This window comes from Phyllobates terribilis, unplaced genomic scaffold (genome assembly GCF_046119375.1).
Source record: "Phyllobates terribilis strain yellow unplaced genomic scaffold, ASM4611937v1 Scaffold_9__5_contigs__length_417890890, whole genome shotgun sequence".
Classification (NCBI taxonomy): Eukaryota; Metazoa; Chordata; class Amphibia; order Anura; family Dendrobatidae; genus Phyllobates; species Phyllobates terribilis.
Window position 1 is genome coordinate 214,617,367 of NW_027362769.1, and position 16,575 is coordinate 214,633,941.

General features: G+C 43.3%; 1 protein-coding gene across 1 annotated transcript in view; it reads right to left on the reverse strand.

Moving 5' to 3' along the window:
* Positions 1 to 690: 690 nt before the first annotated feature.
* PDXDC1 (pyridoxal dependent decarboxylase domain containing 1) overlaps positions 691 to 16,575 on the reverse strand; it is a 97,772-nt gene continuing 81,887 nt past the window's right edge. Inside the window, exons 19-23 of the mRNA XM_073647665.1 lie at positions 13,892 to 14,013; positions 11,578 to 11,670; positions 11,388 to 11,484; positions 9,822 to 9,923; positions 691 to 6,097 (exon numbers count right to left, since the gene is read on the reverse strand). Of these exons, the coding sequence (XP_073503766.1) occupies positions 5,871 to 6,097; positions 9,822 to 9,923; positions 11,388 to 11,484; positions 11,578 to 11,670; positions 13,892 to 14,013 (641 nt within the window). The 3' untranslated portion in view covers positions 691 to 5,870. The remainder of the gene's footprint in view (positions 6,098 to 9,821; positions 9,924 to 11,387; positions 11,485 to 11,577; positions 11,671 to 13,891; positions 14,014 to 16,575) is intronic.

A 16,575-nucleotide genomic window follows, 5' to 3' on the forward strand; every position in this document is an offset into this window, starting at 1 on the left:
GATGTCCATGTTTCTCATGAATAGGATATGTAGCCATTATATGAGACCATTCACGCGTTTGTGGTTTTTCTTTTCTGGACGGCAAAAAAAATTCTGTTTTTGATCAGTCAGGGATCTAACTCGCCAATGCAAGTCCAATCTGTGAAACACTCAGGATACCACAAGGATGGCATTTTACCAATGTCTGGGTTTAATTGACTGTTTGATAGAAGCTTAAAAAAATCTACTTTTTTTTCCCTTTTTTTTTGAATGAGGAAAAAAAAAATTAATTATTGGTAAATTGTTTTCTAGCATGGGAAAAGAAAATTCCAAGCTTCTCCTGCCCACTAAAGAAAAAAAATGGACACTCGATGGCTGGCATTGAACTCAGTCCACAAAGAAAAAAAAAGAAATAAAAACACAGCTCTGACACACACACACACACACACACACACACACACACACACACACACACACACACACACACACACACACACACACACACACACACACACACACACACACACACACACACACACACACACACACACCCACCCACCCCCCCCCATCACCGCACAGGAGCATCTCCTCTCCAGCACAAATGATGAGTCCTCATAATTGCGTTTGTACCGGTTTGGGTTGGCGAATATGAATCTTTAAAAAAATAAATAATCGGACGCATGAAGCGTGATACAAGCTCAGCACTTGGCATAGGTATCCGTGTTAACCCACAGATGAAAATCTTCACTTTAATTAAACATTAAGCATAAATCCAACAAACATAGGTAAATCGTAGACCACAATCTCATATATATTTATAAAAACAGTAAAAATTTGTATTATTATTTTACAGAGTGAAATTTACCCCAAAAGGAACATTTATTGTAGACTTCATTGCACCAGTAAATAGTGAAATAAATAGGAGGAAGACTTGACTTTATTAGCACTGAATCATCAAGCTGCACTTGGTAAAGTTGTGGTGGCAGAAAGGCTTTAAAGGGGTTGTTCACTACTAGGACAACTCCTTCTCATACCCCATGCTTGGCCCCGATAAAATAAAAAAGCCTATACTCGCCTCCAGCGCTGTTCCCACGAGGTCGGCACTCGCTCTCCTGCGGTGTTTGACACCGGCGCCCCATCAGCGCTGGCGTCACAGTCCGCGCCTTCTGTCGAATTGAACGTGAAGCGGAAGTCCAGCCTGTAGCTGATCTCTGACTTCCTCATGTTCAATTCGACAGGAGGCAGGGATGCCAGCGCAGGGTCACAACACCGCACGAGAGCCTCAGGGAGAGCGAGTACCGCCACCACAGAAAAAGCTCCGGCACAGGAGGAGAATATAAGCTTTTTTATTTTATCGGGGCCAAGCGTAGGGGTTGTCCTAGTAGTGGACAACTTCTTTAATAAACAAGTGAAGAGAATGTCAGGGCCTGCTCACATTTCGTTTTTGGATTCCTTGGGCAGTATATGTCTGGAGTAGTGATGAGCGAGTATGTTTTGTTAACCCTTTCGCCGAGTATGCTCGGGCCGAGCACCGAGTAGTCACAGCTGCTCGGTGTTATTTTGAATCATTCCGTGTGCATGATTTTCGACTGTTAGACATTCCTTACATGTATTAAAGCTGTCAATTTCTTACACATTCCTCACATATATTAAAGCTGTCAAACAGTTGCAAATCATGCACACGGGAGCGATTCAAACATATCACCGAGCAGCTGTAAATATTTGGTGCTCGCCTGAGCATACTCGCTCATCACTAGTCTGGAGTAGTCCGTATCATGCCGCTATAAGAGAACATTTTGCCACTGATCAACTTCAAAAATTGACATGTTGGGGATGTAAAATGAGCACCACAAGTAAGTGTCTGCAATCGCATGGATAACGTGTCCTAAAACCAAATCCTCCGTGCGGATTTAAAGTGTGTAGCTTGTGATGTTTAACACACTAGACAGTGTCCTATTGTATAGAAAAGCTTATCGGCCACTGCTTCTACTGTCACATACCAGCCCGCTGTATTCAAAAGGACAGCCTTTAGGCGTAGGCCGAGTGCATGCCCACTAATATGTTCAGCGTGGCCATTTGGTTAAGTTAACAAAAGAATTAAATGTGAACAGATCCCAAGAGCATTCACACATCTGTATTATGCAGGAGTTGCATAAGATGAGAAGAAAAGGGGATGGATATGGTGATAAAGCTCCGCTCTAGTCATGAATTGGGCTTAGCCACTAATACCAGACCTAACCCGTGGACGGCACCATGTCTAGTATGAAATCAGATTTTTCTCCTGATCTCACATCACTTCTATTTTGGTAATTCTTTCCATGTAGAAGGACTGATAATGGGAGCCTGGTTTATCAGCAGCCCATTATACATAACCATATTACATAGCTTGTTACAGTAAAGGAATACAGGCTGGTTTAATAGGGGGAATTTATCCTTCAGGTCTTGCAATGACTAATTTCTCTGGACAATTTAATAGTTGATTATTATTAAAGGAGTTGTCCACGTTTATCTTTTCTTATTCCATAGGCTTGCTTTGCATAAAATTAACAAAATAAACCTTAGCCGCAGTCATGACTACAACCCTTGAGCACTGCAGCCAATCACTGGGCTTAGCAGTAATGTCACAGCTACCGCCATGGTAAAAATGACTGGGGTATCAGTGGAGAGGCAGCACTAGAGTAAGCGATTTTGGGTTGTTGTTTTTTAGGTTTTTGTTTTTCCTTTCATTACATCACACAAACCTATGGAACCAAAGAAAAAAGTTACGTGTGGACAGTCCCTATAAGGTTTAGTGGACAATATGAACTTCAGGAGTAAAGTATTTAGCAATGAATCTGAGAATAACCCACTTACAAGCAATTATTGTATGAAGTGCAAAAACCATAACATCCGGAATAAATAATGTGAGCGTGACTATGCCACTAGGGTGTAGCAATGCGTTGTGAGAATACATGTGCCTACCTACAGACATGTGCAATTGGTGAAAAGCCCTGGATAATATGTATTACACAGACCGGTGTGTATCTTACTGGGTGCTCCGTTTTGAACATTACATTTGCTTGCAGTTATTAGAACAAGTGTGAACCTGCCCATATATAATGTTTGGATGGGGCCTTACAGACCTCATTCACACTATTCTGCATAGTGTTTGTAAGCCAGAACCAGGAATCGATCATACACATAGAATAGAAAGATGGCCTGTACTCTTGGTTTTTAGTTTGCAAATGCTGCCCAGAAGATTGTTGTCTCAGTATTTTCTTCATACATTACCGGCATCAGGACAAACATGAATGGATCCAGTTAACATTAAGAAAATCGGTTCACTTAGGGTCAGACTGGGCATGTAAAATCCATATTATAATTTGATTCTTGAGATTTCGGCATTCATAGCAATGTACAGAGATGGAATTCATGAGGCTAGGGCCGGGTTCACACATCAGTGCTCCTAGACAGGAACAAGGGGTGGATCTCTCGCCCAGAACTGGACGGCCTCATATATGCCTATGAGGCTCTTCACTTCAGTTCAAGAGACCCATCCTTAGGCCAAGGCCAAAGTTGGCCAAACTGCAGATTCCTGATTTCATGACAAGATGGATTGCTACTCGGGATGGGCAGACCTGTGTAAGTTTGGGTTCAGGTACCAGAACACTACTCAAACTTCAACCAGAATCTCAGTGAAATTAAAGCTTGCCCTAACTGTGAGAACAAAAAAAAACTCTCTCTCTTTACCCCCAGAACTTTTGAACACTGCGACTGACTTCCAGAGAAAGATGGTGTTCGGTGTTCGGCGTTCAGCCCCAGACAGTGACTGTCCAGTACAAATGGCAAACATGTCTGTTCGGGTTCACCCTTCTCTAATTGCCACATTCTTTTATTATTGATGTAAAATGCTGCCTGAAGAGTCCAGCAGAAGTCTATTTCCACTCTCTGCATTGAAGCAAACAGGCATGGTCAGCTACGCTTGCAAGATGATTAACTTGGAGAAATAGCCATTGGCACAATAAGTTTGTAGCCACAGCCAATATTGGCACGTGTGACTGGATTTATGTAAAATAATAGTTGCAAGTCTCAAATCATATAAATATTGCTAAAAGAGTTGGTCAGGCTCTGTTCACTTCCCAATCAGGCCTTGTGATGTCTACCGCTGCATGTGTAACCTGTGGGTATTGTGCACCTGTAATTCATTAGAATAGAACAGTGCACAGGAGACTGTTCATCTCTCACTCTGGAAATGAAGCTAGACTAACCCTTTAAGCCACACTTTCTTAGAGGGTAAAGGGAGCCTGACAGCACAGAATGACTGTTCAAACCAAGTCAGAAGGTTGGTGTACCCTTGCCATGGCCAAACAGTTCAAACCACCTTCCCACCTCCTTGTTTTACCTCTAGCTCTACCTTTATATGGCTCGATCAAGACAGAACTGTCACTCAAAATAGAGAGGGCGGTTGGGGACACAGAATGAAAACAAGGAGGTGGTAAGGTGCACTTAAATGTTTAGCCACACCCAGGGTGCACAGAGCGCCTGTACTTGGTTTGAACAGTCATTCTGTTCTTTAATGAGAAAAGTCACATTCCCTTATGTATCCGTGCGCTTGAGACATGGAAAAGTATTATTTTAATTCCTCCAAAAAATGCACTTGAGACGATCGATCACAACCAGTGGAAGGGAATAATGTAGCAGTTGCCTCTTGCAACCGATCAGCTTCCAGATTTTTTTCTTCAGAGACAGTTTGGGTTGTTTTTTTTAATAGAAAGTCACAAAAAATAAACTAGATCAGTTCTAAATGCACAGATTACACAAAATTAAACATTGTGTGAAAGCCATTGGAGTAGTCATGTAATCCAAACTTCATGAATAGTGGAAGAAAACCACAAGGAATTAATGTAAGCTTGGTGGGACGCAAGAGCTCTATGGCATCCTTGTCATAAAAATCAAAATGGAAGAAAACAGAAAATATTATGGCAGGAGCCCTAGATTTTTCACACTTGAAAAAGGCCTTGATCTATAAGACGTTGTCTGGATGGTTGTTTAATACATGGGAGTGTGGTCATTATAGGTTACTATGAGACTTTTAAAGGGACTCTGTCAGCACAGGATGACTGTTCAAACCAAGTACAGGCGGCCAGTGACCCATGGCGGAGCCAATCATATATATACACCTTCCCAACTCCTTGTTTTCCATCTATTTCCTCCCTTCTCTATGAAGCCAGAGCAGTCAATCAAAGAAGGGGGATGGAGATTTAGGGAAAACAAGCAGGTGGGAAGGCATATATATTTTTTTGGGAAAGAATGAGTGAACAACTTGAACTTCCATAAGTGTTACACTGGACTTGCCCTTTCCATTTTTCCTTGTGTGAGGCCAGGATCTTAAATGGATATATCATTTTCCCAACGCTTCTATTTCTGAACCTGAAAAACTAACTGAACCGTTCATTAAAAATACATAGACTGTGCAAATAGCAAGCCTCAGAAGGCAATGTGCAGAGGCATTAGGATACCATTTCTAATTAGTCAGCTATGGGTGAGATATTTCTTATATTTACATGGTTTCATTTTAAGACAAAAACAATAAGAACAAACTCTGCAACTATTCATTAGGAAATAAAAGGCTTGATTATAAAATCCAACTCTCAAAATTATAAGAAGTGCAGTAAACTCAAGTTACCAATGGTAAAAAATAGTAGTTTTATGACGTAACCTCTCCCTACAGTGGAAAAAAAAAAAGGAAAAGCTTGTTTTAATTTAGATTATTTGTGCAGACAGGATAATAATTTAGTACAGTATTTCTACTGTAAGATTGCGTGGCACTGTTCACATTTCAAATCAGTAAACACCCTTACAGCTGAAGAGAGTTCATGGTGGGTCGAGGGTGAAGAAGAAAAGGCTCGCCTTTATCTTAGACTCTCAGACTCCACTGTCTTAATGTCCAGAGCTTCAGCCTCGTTGGATCCTTCGCTGTGCGACTCCACGGATGGAGTGGGGGCCTCAGTGGGGCTGCAGAGCTGAGGTTCTGGGGTGGGTACAACCTCAAGGTTTTCCACTTCTTCCAGGTGACTTATTGAACTTGTCTCGCTCATCGCATCAGAGTTTCGGGACAGTCTTTTGAACAACTTTTGACCTGTTAGAGCCACAAGAGCATGCAGAAAAATAATCAGTGTAAGCTCTGCATCACATAGATGTGAAATCAAAGCCATCTAACAATATTACACAATTGCCATGCACACCAGGTTTGGCCAAACATATTAAGAGCGGGTTCAGACAGCCATTGTGCAATTTGCGGACGTGATTGGCTCGGTGGGCTCAGACAAGCCTTTAATTGACATGCCAGAAATCAGCCCAGACCGGTACATGCTGCGATTTTTTTTCACATGGACCATGGATCCGTGTAAAACAATCACAAGGACCGCACAATGACAGAAATTACAGCCATCTGAAGGAGTCCGAAGACTAAGGCCCTGATTCATTAGACCCTTTTCACCAGAATTTTGAAGTCTAAAAAGTTCTAAAATTTATGTGCAACTCGTAGTTGTGCAAAAATGTAGCAACTTTTACCTCATTTTACGCCAGTCCCAGCTATCTGCTCCGTTTTTTGCAAAGTGGGAACAGGGTGCGTGGCCATGTGCAGCCAACAGATTCATCAAATTTGTGGCACAAAATTACAACAGAAATGTACACCAGTCCCCCGACTGGCATACATTCCTTGTGGTTTAGAAAAGCTGAAAGATGTGCCAATTCATTACAGGGATTTTCCCAAGAACAAAGTTGATTTTAATCAATAGATCTTGGAATAATAATAATTTCCACAATTGGACATGTTTAAATAAAATGTTCCTGTGCCGAGATAATCTTATAAATGTGCCCCTGCTGTGTACTGTGTAATGGCTGTGTCTGACCGTACAGGAACATGGTCTGATCATACCACATCTCCTAGGCAGGGGAGGAAGCAAAAGAGTATACAGACATTACAGCAGGGGATCACAGCTGATTCTTTCACAAAGATCCTGGCCCCGGTTATGGCACTGCTACTGTCCAGGGGGATAATTGTTTTCCACTATCTGAATAATATTGTTGTGAAAGCACCATCCTTTGCTCAGAATCTAGAGAGGCTGCAGATCGTTCTACAGGCTACGAAGCGATTCGGTTGGAATGTCAAAGGGACAAAGTCTATTTTGGTTCCGACACAACAGCTACGGTTTCTGGGAATGATGTTAGACACTGTTGAAGCATCAGCATTCCTTCCAGAGGAGAAGTTCCATCAGAACTTTGAAGCGTCCAGGCAGGCATTCTCTTCGATTTTGTATGAAAATCCTAGGAAAGATTGTGGCAAAGTTTGAGGTAGTGTGGTTTGCTCAATTTCGGTCAAGGCCTCTACAGAACACGTTTCCAGCTTGTAGCGATAGGTCAATATAGTCCCTGGATCGGCCTATTTGTCTCCCCCTTCGCTGTCGCCAGTCTCTCAGGTGGTGGATAACGTCGCCCCTGTTAACTCGGGGTCTCTCTTTTTGTCCCATTTACTGGCAGTTGCTCACCACAGATGCCAGCCTTTCCAGCTGGGAAGCAATCTTTAATCACTTGAAGGTCCAAGGTGTGTGGATCAGTCAGGAGAGACTTCTCCCAATCAACGTGCTAGAGCTCAGAGCTATTCATCTGGCTCTTTTACATTGTCAGCACTAAGTGTGAGGACTGCCAATCAGGATTCAATCAGGCAATGCCACGGCTGTGGCTTATATCATATCACCAAAGGGGCACACAGCCCATCTGCCATGGCAGAGGTCGCAGGGCTTTTGTAGTGGGGAGAGGACAAGGTTCCTCTAATCTAGGCAGTTCATATACCAGGAGTAGACAACTGGGAGGCAGACTTTTTAAATCGCCAACAGCTACCCGCAGGAGAGTGAGCTCTTCACCCAGAGCTGTTCAGGCAGGTTTGTTGGCGGTGGGGTACACCGAATGTCGATCGATTGGCATCCAGACTAAACCACAAGGGACCCCCTCAGGTGATCGCAGTAGACCCCCTGGCAATCTCTTGGTGCCAGTTAACTCTGCCTTACCTCTTTCCACCTCTACCCAGACTGCTCAAAGATCAGGGCAGACGGTGTTTCAGTCATTCTCATTGCTCCAGACTAGGCTCAGAGGGCTTGATATTGGGAGGTTATGAAACTCCTGGCGAATGTCCCTTGGACTCTTCCAGACCTTGTATCCCAGGGTGTCCATTCTTCCATCCGAATTTACGCGTGCTCAATTTGATGGTGTTGAAGCCGAGATTTTGAGGAAGCAGGTCTGTCTGAATCAGTCATCCAGACTAGGATTTGAGCTAGGAAGTTATCCTCCTTGCAAGTCTACCATTGGACTTGGAGGGCTTATTTCATTGGTGTGAGTATCAATACTTCGCCAATGTGTTTTTACTTGCCAGCACTGCTCTCCTTCTTACAGTCCAGATTGGATGCAGGGCTGGCGCTTAACTCCCATCAAGGCTCAGATGTCTGCCCTGGCTATTCTGTTTCAGAGGGATTTGGCATCTAAACCCCAAGTTAAGACTTCTCTCCAGGGGGCAGCGCACATTAGGCCACCCTATCGGACTCCTTTAGATCATCGGGACCTGAATCTTGTTTTGGAGGCCCTTCAGTGTCCGCCTTGAACCTATTGGAGAGATCGCAACACTTTTTCTTTCTTATAAGGCAGTTTTCCTTAGAAGTGATGGTTATATTAGGAGAGTCTCGGAGCTTGCAGCTCTGTCTTGTCGCACCCCTTACCTCATTCATCATCAGGATAAGGGAGTGTTGAGGCCGGTTCAGTCTTTTCTCCTGAAGGTGGTCTCAAGTTTTCACCTTAATGAAGGCCATTTTACCTTCCGTTTGTCAAGCACAATCGTCCTATTGAGAAGGCTCCGTACAGGTTGGAGCCATAAAGGTACTATTTATCGGCCATTGCCTCATTCAGGTGTTCTGATTCCTTGTTTATTATACCAGAGGGGCCTTCTAGGGATCAGGCTGCTTCTAAAGCAACCATTTCTCGCTGGATCAAGACTGCTATTATCCAGGCCTATCGGGCTAAGGCCAGGGTGGCCCGATTTAGGATTATGACTCACCCTCCAACGAGCGGTGGGAGCTTTCTGGGCGGTTGGTTACCAGGCATCGGCTTTGCAGCTCTGTACAGCAACAGCTTGGGCATCAGTGCATACATTTTCTACGTTTTACAGGGTCCTCACTTTTGCCTCAGCAGCTGTGAGTCTTGGTAGGAAGATACTGCAGGCGACAGTGAGCCCAGACGTCTGCTTGAGTTACAGTGGAAGACTAGGTGGTAACAGTATGATATTTAATTGTTTCCCACCCCAGAAACAGCTTTAGGACGTCCCATGGTTTTGTGTCCTCCAATGAGACAAATGAGAAAAGTAGATTTTTGGTACTCACTGTATCTTCGTAGTCTTCATTGGGGGACACAGTTACAACCCTTGGTTGCCCGGTTGGGCGTGTAGTTATGTTTCTTTTTACCTTAATTCTTTTCTCCTCCCTACTGCTTTCTCACAAAACTGAGGAAGCCTGATTCCAGCTGGCGAGGTATAGTCTGCTGGGGAGGAGACAATGCAGCAGACTATCCCATGGTTCTGTGTCCCCCAAATGAAGACTATGAGAAACATCGATTTTACAGTGAGTACCAAAAATCTACTTATATGTGGCAAATTTACATTTCTGCAACAAAATACGTAGTGGATCTCATGTGGACATATCCAATGGATATGTCCAAACAGACCAGATGTGTGTAGTTCTGACCTTTCCTTGAGGATTCTAGTTACAGTAAATGTTGCCAAGGGGACAGCGCATCAATAAGACATCTTCATATAGTACCTGGATGTCTCTTTGCATGTCCCAGGGTTGGCGTTGAGGGAGGACTTGATTCATTCGCCTGTGCCTTGGACATATATGTTGTTTCTGTTGATTCTAATGATCCTAAAAATCAAGAAGACACAAAGTTACAATTTCATTCCTCCTTACAGTGTTAATAGGGTCTGAGATCGGTCGATTACAAATGCCCATTTCACCATAGTAAGGACATTAAGGGTGTCTTTACTACTTTCAGTTAGACTTAGACACATTACATCATCGTGCCTGCCCATCACAATGCAACTGAACTAAAAAAAATAAAATTGAGATTTCAAGTTGGGTTGGTATGACTATAATGCTAGGTACATATTGCATTTGTGACACTGTCGGGCGCATACGCTCAGGAGGTATGCACCCCCCAACAATGCCCACAGTCAGGATGGATGCTGAAACATCTGTGCATCATAAGGACCCATTGTAAAAAAAACATATACAGCGTGGTATACATTTCTTTGTAATAGCCCTCAGCGTGGGAAAATGCAGTCTGCTGGACATTCCTAAACAATTAAAAGAACACTCCATTGATTTTCACTTTGTTAGGGATTGTGTGTGTAAGTGTCATGAAGGTAGTAACATACTCACTGGTCGCAGTCTTCTCCCAATTTCAGCAGCACTTTGGTCCATTGCGAAACCCTAGTGACTGCGTTTGTAACCTGCTGGGTGGTTTGCAACGTGTGTATAACAAAACATGTGTAATTGCAATAATTTTCTGGGAGAAATACTTCATTTTCTGGAACATTTTTATGGGTGCCAACAATTTTGGCCATGAGGAAAGCAAAAAAAAAAAAAAAGTTGCAGCATGCTGCAAGTGGTTCCTAAAAATTGGATCACGTGTATCCATACAAGTCTATGGGTGCATGTAAAACATCGGACTGCACTCGGATGTCATTCCAGTGCAGTCCAATTTATGTAGAACCAGACAATGGAGAAGATGGAGAAATTAAGTTCTCCGCACCTGTGATATTAGTCTCTGATACGAGAAAATCGGATCACAGTAAACTTACACTTGGCTCAAACTCTGATTAGAGCTTGAGCCGAGTGTCATTACCATCGATCCAATTGACTCAGAAGCGACACTTCTAGCTCATATGAGCGAGCCCTTACATTGAGGGAAAAACCACCACTCCACACAGTGATCCAGGAGATTACAGATGCAATCTCGAGGTGCGAAACCCGGGAGAAGACAGCCATTGGTAAGTGTCTTACTAGTTTCAATACACTTACACACAGGACACCTAACGAAGTGGCAAATAAAAAAATCCCTGAAGTGGTCCTTAAAACTAACAATATGCCGGTGTATACCGGCTAGACTGAGGCCGAAAAAACACACTTTTGGTCTCCATCTTGTGAATGGTCAGCTTCGGCAATGTTACAGTATACATCGGGAAAGCTCTCAATATATACTACTGGCTAAGTGCGCAGATGCAGTGTACAATTATACCTATCATCATCAGTATTAGACATCTTCCAAGCATTCAGTGTAAATTATAAAGTGTCAGCTTGGTAAAGAAGCAATTCCCATTAGCTCACCTGCAGTCAAGTTGAATGTTCTCCCCTTTGGTGTTGCTTGAACAGGAGAAAGCCAATTAAGAACTGACCCGACCAGAGGGATCTGCCGTAAAACTCCCTGCAAACAAGCAAACATTTGGCACAGGTATGGTGAGGAAACATCCGATATACTGTGGAGGCCAGTGACCATTCAATACGGCCTTCATCTTACCTCCTCCATAAGCCGCTCCTCATTGGCCTTCTGAAGTTGGACTTCAGCTTCCAGAATACCTTTCCTGACTACTTCAGTCATATTTTCAAGGAGCTGCACAAATGGATGCAAAATAGGAAGAGTGAAAATGATGCAATTACGATGTACAGTGGTGCTTGAAAGTTCCATATTTCTTCATAAATTTGACCTAAAACTACATCAAGTTTTCAGACAAAGTACTTGGAGTCAATAAAGAGAACCAAATAAAAGGAAGCAAAAATGTTATACTGTCATTTTGTAAATGAGGAAAATGGTCCAAATCACATGTCTGAATAGCTAAATTATGTGAACCTTTGCTCTCAGTATCTGGTGTGACCCCCTTTTGCAGCAATAACTGCATCTAAACGTTTCCAGTAATTGTTGATTAGTCCTGCACATCAGCTTGGAGGAATTCTAGCCCATTCCTCCCTACAAAACCGCTTCAACTGTGGGATGGGTGGGTTTTCTCCAATGAGCTGCTTGCTTCAGGTCCTTCCACAACATTTCTATAGGATTGAGGTCAGAACATTGACTTGGCCATTCCCAAACTTTAACTTTATTCTTCTTTAACCATTCCTTTGTATAACGACTTGTAAGTTTTTAGTCATTGTCTTGCTGCATGATCCACGTTCTCTTGAGATTCAGCTCACTGACAGATGTCCTGACATTTTTCTATAGAATTTTCTGGTATAATTCAGAATTCATTGCTCCACCAATGATGGCAATCTAGCTGACCCAGATGCAGGAAAACAGGCCCAAACCATGATACTACCACCACCGTGTTTCACAGATGGTATGAAGTTTTTATGCTGTAGTGCAGGGCTTTTCTCCTTCTCCAAACAGAATACTTTATATAAAAAATAAAAAGCTTTATTGTGTTCCCATCCAGTTGATAGTTCGCAAACTGCAGACAAGCAATAATGTTTTTTGGAGAGCTGCGGCTTTCTCCTTGCAATGCTGCCATGTTTATCATTGCTGTTCAGTGTCCTTCTTATGGTGGACCAATGAACATTAAAATGAAGTAACGAGAGAGAGGCCTTTAGTTCCTTAGAGGTTACCTTGGGTTCCTTTGTAACCTCGCAGATTATTATACACCTCGCTCTTGGAGTGATCTTTGTTGGTGAACCACTGATGCGTCAATCAACGGTAATGATGGTCTTGAATTTGCTCCATTTGTACACAATCTGACTGTCCAAACTCTAGCAAAACCAAAGAAATTAGCTGGAGCATTAAGTTGGTATACATGCAATGTGTAGGAGCACATTCACACTGTGGCCATTTCACAGACAAAATTCCCAAAAAACAAAAGGAGCATATACCCTATAATAAGTAAATCAGTATATAGTAATAGTACATGTAAATAACAGAGTATTTAGTTAACACTTTTTTCGTGCCATGATACACTTACACAAAAGTGTTACGAAAATCAGATTTTGATAGATCCATGTTCTTTAAATAAAACAGGTGATTTAAAAAAAAACAAAAAAAAAACTAATTTCACCTTCAAAATTATCTGTTAATCCTAAAGGTTCACATACTTTTACCACTCACAGAAATGTGACTGGATAATTTCTAAAAAATTCTAAAATCTAATATTTTGATAAGTTGTTTTATATTCTTTTTTATTTACTTTTAGGTCTTGTGTGAAAATATGATGTAGCTTTTCTCAAATTTATGCAGAAATGTGAAAAATTCTGAAGTGTTGATTAACTTTCAAACACCACTGTAAAGTTTCTGTAATTGCCCCTCTGTCATTATCCTGCAAACTACAGATATGGAAAGCGGCATGAATATGCAGAAGTTTAATTTTAACTTTGGAAATGCTAAAGAAAGCATCAGGTTGCTCAAAATCAGAATCTGATAGGTATTTAAAGCGGTATTCCCAATTCATCAAGTGGACATGTCATCACTTTATGATCAGTAGGTGTTCTCCTTTAGGATCCTGAGAAAAAAAAAATCTCTACATATGAAAAAGATATTAATGGGATGACTGTTACAGTTCCCTACACAGGGTGGCCAGGGGATGAACATCAATGATGGAAATTCAGCACTTAATGTTGCTGCCCTTTTATTGTCACAATGATGGAGGTTCCAGCACACAATACCCTCCCTTTATAAAGCGATTGCTTAGTGTAGAAATACATTACTTTATAATATCCCTTTAAGGCAAGGCTAAGCCTTCACATTATTGCCCTGGGTGTAAGATAAGAATGTAAGCTGTCATTACATCTTCCGGAAAGTCTAACATTATATGGTTGGAGAAACGCTGTAGAATAAACTGTATAAATGATTATACCTTTGAGTTTTCTTCAATCTCTCGGCCCATGACGGCAATAGTTTCTATCAACTCAGAGACATCCAAGTCTTCTGTTGCCATTCCAATATAGATACAGTTTTTCTCAGCTCCAAACTCAGGACCTGCAACCAAAATAAGACAAAAGTTTTAATTACAACAAGAAACCTAATGTGCACACAAGATTAGGTTACTGAATAGATCTACAATTCCTAGTGGCTATTAAGATCACCTGATGGTGCGCTATTTGTGACCTCACTAGCCACCTCTGCAGCTATACACACAAATGATTAGGTTATACGAGGATAAAAGGTTTTCTCTATCGCTTCATTGGGGAACACAGGAGGCCATGGGTGTATGCAGCTGCCACTAGGAGGCAGACATCAGGCAAAAAAAAGTTAGCTCCTCCTCAGCAGGGTACACCCCCCAACTGGCACAAAACTCGTCTGTTTTAGCTTAGTGTCAGTAGGACGGAGACAAGGGTCTGCTCAGACCCATTTCTACCTTAGGACCTAGTTGTGTTTTTATTAATCTGTTCCCTTTCAGGCTCAGCTTGTGACTACGGGCAACAGGGTTTAACAGTCACCCTGTTTTCCCACCTAGAGACCGAGACAAGTGTGGAAAAGAGCCACATCATAGCCTCTTGTGTCTGCGCAACAGGACCATAGTCTCCTAACATATCAAGAGTGTCTCGGGGTGGCCAGAGGACAGTCCTTTGTCACCTATACCCAGCCTGCTCCGCCACCATAACGACACAGCAGTGAACCCCACCCTTCCACATGGAGCTCCTGAAAACTGTTTTCCACTCTGTGAAGAAGTCGGGACAGTGTCTGGACCAGGTACTCTCTTCTCTCCCTAAAATCCCTTTCCATCACAAAGACAACAGAAGAGGAAGAAAAAAAATTATATATGGGGCTCCTGGTCTAACTACCCAGGGCACAACACTAATTCCCTGCACAGGTTCCCCCCACAGTTCTCCTCTGGGCCTCTACTTCTGGAAGGAATACTGATGACAGGGCTCATCTTCCTCCTTTTCCGCTGAGGCACCTTCCTCATCAAGTTTTTTTTTTTTTGGGGGGGGGGTTTATTACCGCAGGGCCTTTTTATTTCAGGTTGCGACAGGGCGTGCCTTCCAGCGGTCTTCCGACACCCTGACCCCCTTTCCTGGTCGATCCGTTTAATCTATGACCTACTTCTCCCTGACCATTGTACGGGCTTTCTCTGTATGTCTTCTCCTGGCCACGCCCTCACTCGGCAGACAATCGGATTGCTCCTTCTTCGGGGTAGCCGACTTGGATCTGCATTCCCAGCGCGATCTCTCGGACTCCACCACCTCCTCTGCTCGGCGCCATCTTCCTGCATGACGCCGTCCGTTACACACCGTCTCCTCTGCGGGCTGACCTGGGAATCCACAGGAACAGGACTACCTCTCAGGACCAGATAAGCTCTGCCTTGCGGTGAACAGGCTAGCACTCTTCAGCAACCCCCACCCCCTCCAGTGGCAATGTCTACCTCTAGGGAGACCTGTTCCAACCCATTCCCCCATTGTACTTCATTTTGCCTGTTCTTCTTGTCAGAGGAAACCGCCCTTAGGTCAGCAGTCAGCCCTCCTATGCATTCTATCATGGCAGATAGAGCACCAGAACCAAGAAATCGGACTCACTGCTCCTCCTCTGGATCTCACTCACCATCCACATCCTCCATGATGGCCTCTGCCTCCCCCTCTCCAGGACCCCATACAGCTCAGGGGTCCAACATCCACTCAGAGTCTGACTCGGACCTTGATTATGATCAAGTTTCCAAGCTGTGGGATGTGATAGACAGTCTGATTCTAGCCATCAATCAGACCCTCAACGTCAGGGATCAGGACTCCCCTACCATGGAGCACACAGTATCCTTTAACAAGGCGAGTCGAGTCCGTAGCCAAGTCTGTCTTCAAGGCCACAGGAGCATCACTCTGCCCCGCCTTTTCCTCCACTTGGATCTCCAAATCAATCTCCACCTGGGCTAAGCTCCTTTGTCAAGTCATACTTTCAGGGGCCCCACCTAAACAACTAGCGGATCTCGCGGAACAAATTGCCCATGAGTGAATATATCTTTTTACTGCATCTCTGGATGCTGTAGGCTGCTCAGTGCATGCCTTCAGCAACATTGTGGCCATTCGCAGAGTCCTATGGCTCAAGGGTTGGATTGTGCACACGGCATACAAAAAAATCCCTCACCAGCCTACCCTTCCAGTGTCAACGTCTGTTTGGATCCAGGCTAGATCAGATCATCTCAGATGCTACAGGAAGGAAAAGATACCGTTCCCTGCCAAAATCACTTTTCAGGTTTCTACTCAAACTTTTTTTGTGGTCCCAAAAATGGATGACTGTCCGCCCGATTGTGGACCTCAAATTCCTAAACAAGCATGTAAGAATCCGCCGCTTCAAGATGGAATCCCTCCATTCAGTTATTGTCTCCATGGAGCCCGCAAAGTTGCTCTGTTAGGTGGACATTCAAGATGCCTACCTCCATATCCCAATCTGAGAGGCACATGAAAGGTTCCTCCGCTTTGCAGTTCAGGACTCAAACTTTCAATTCACGGCGCTCCCCTTCAGTTTAGTGTCGACCCCCAGAATCTTCATGAAGGTCATGGCGGCTGTTATGGCCCTCCTTCGCCACAGGTGAATTCTAGTTCTCTCCTA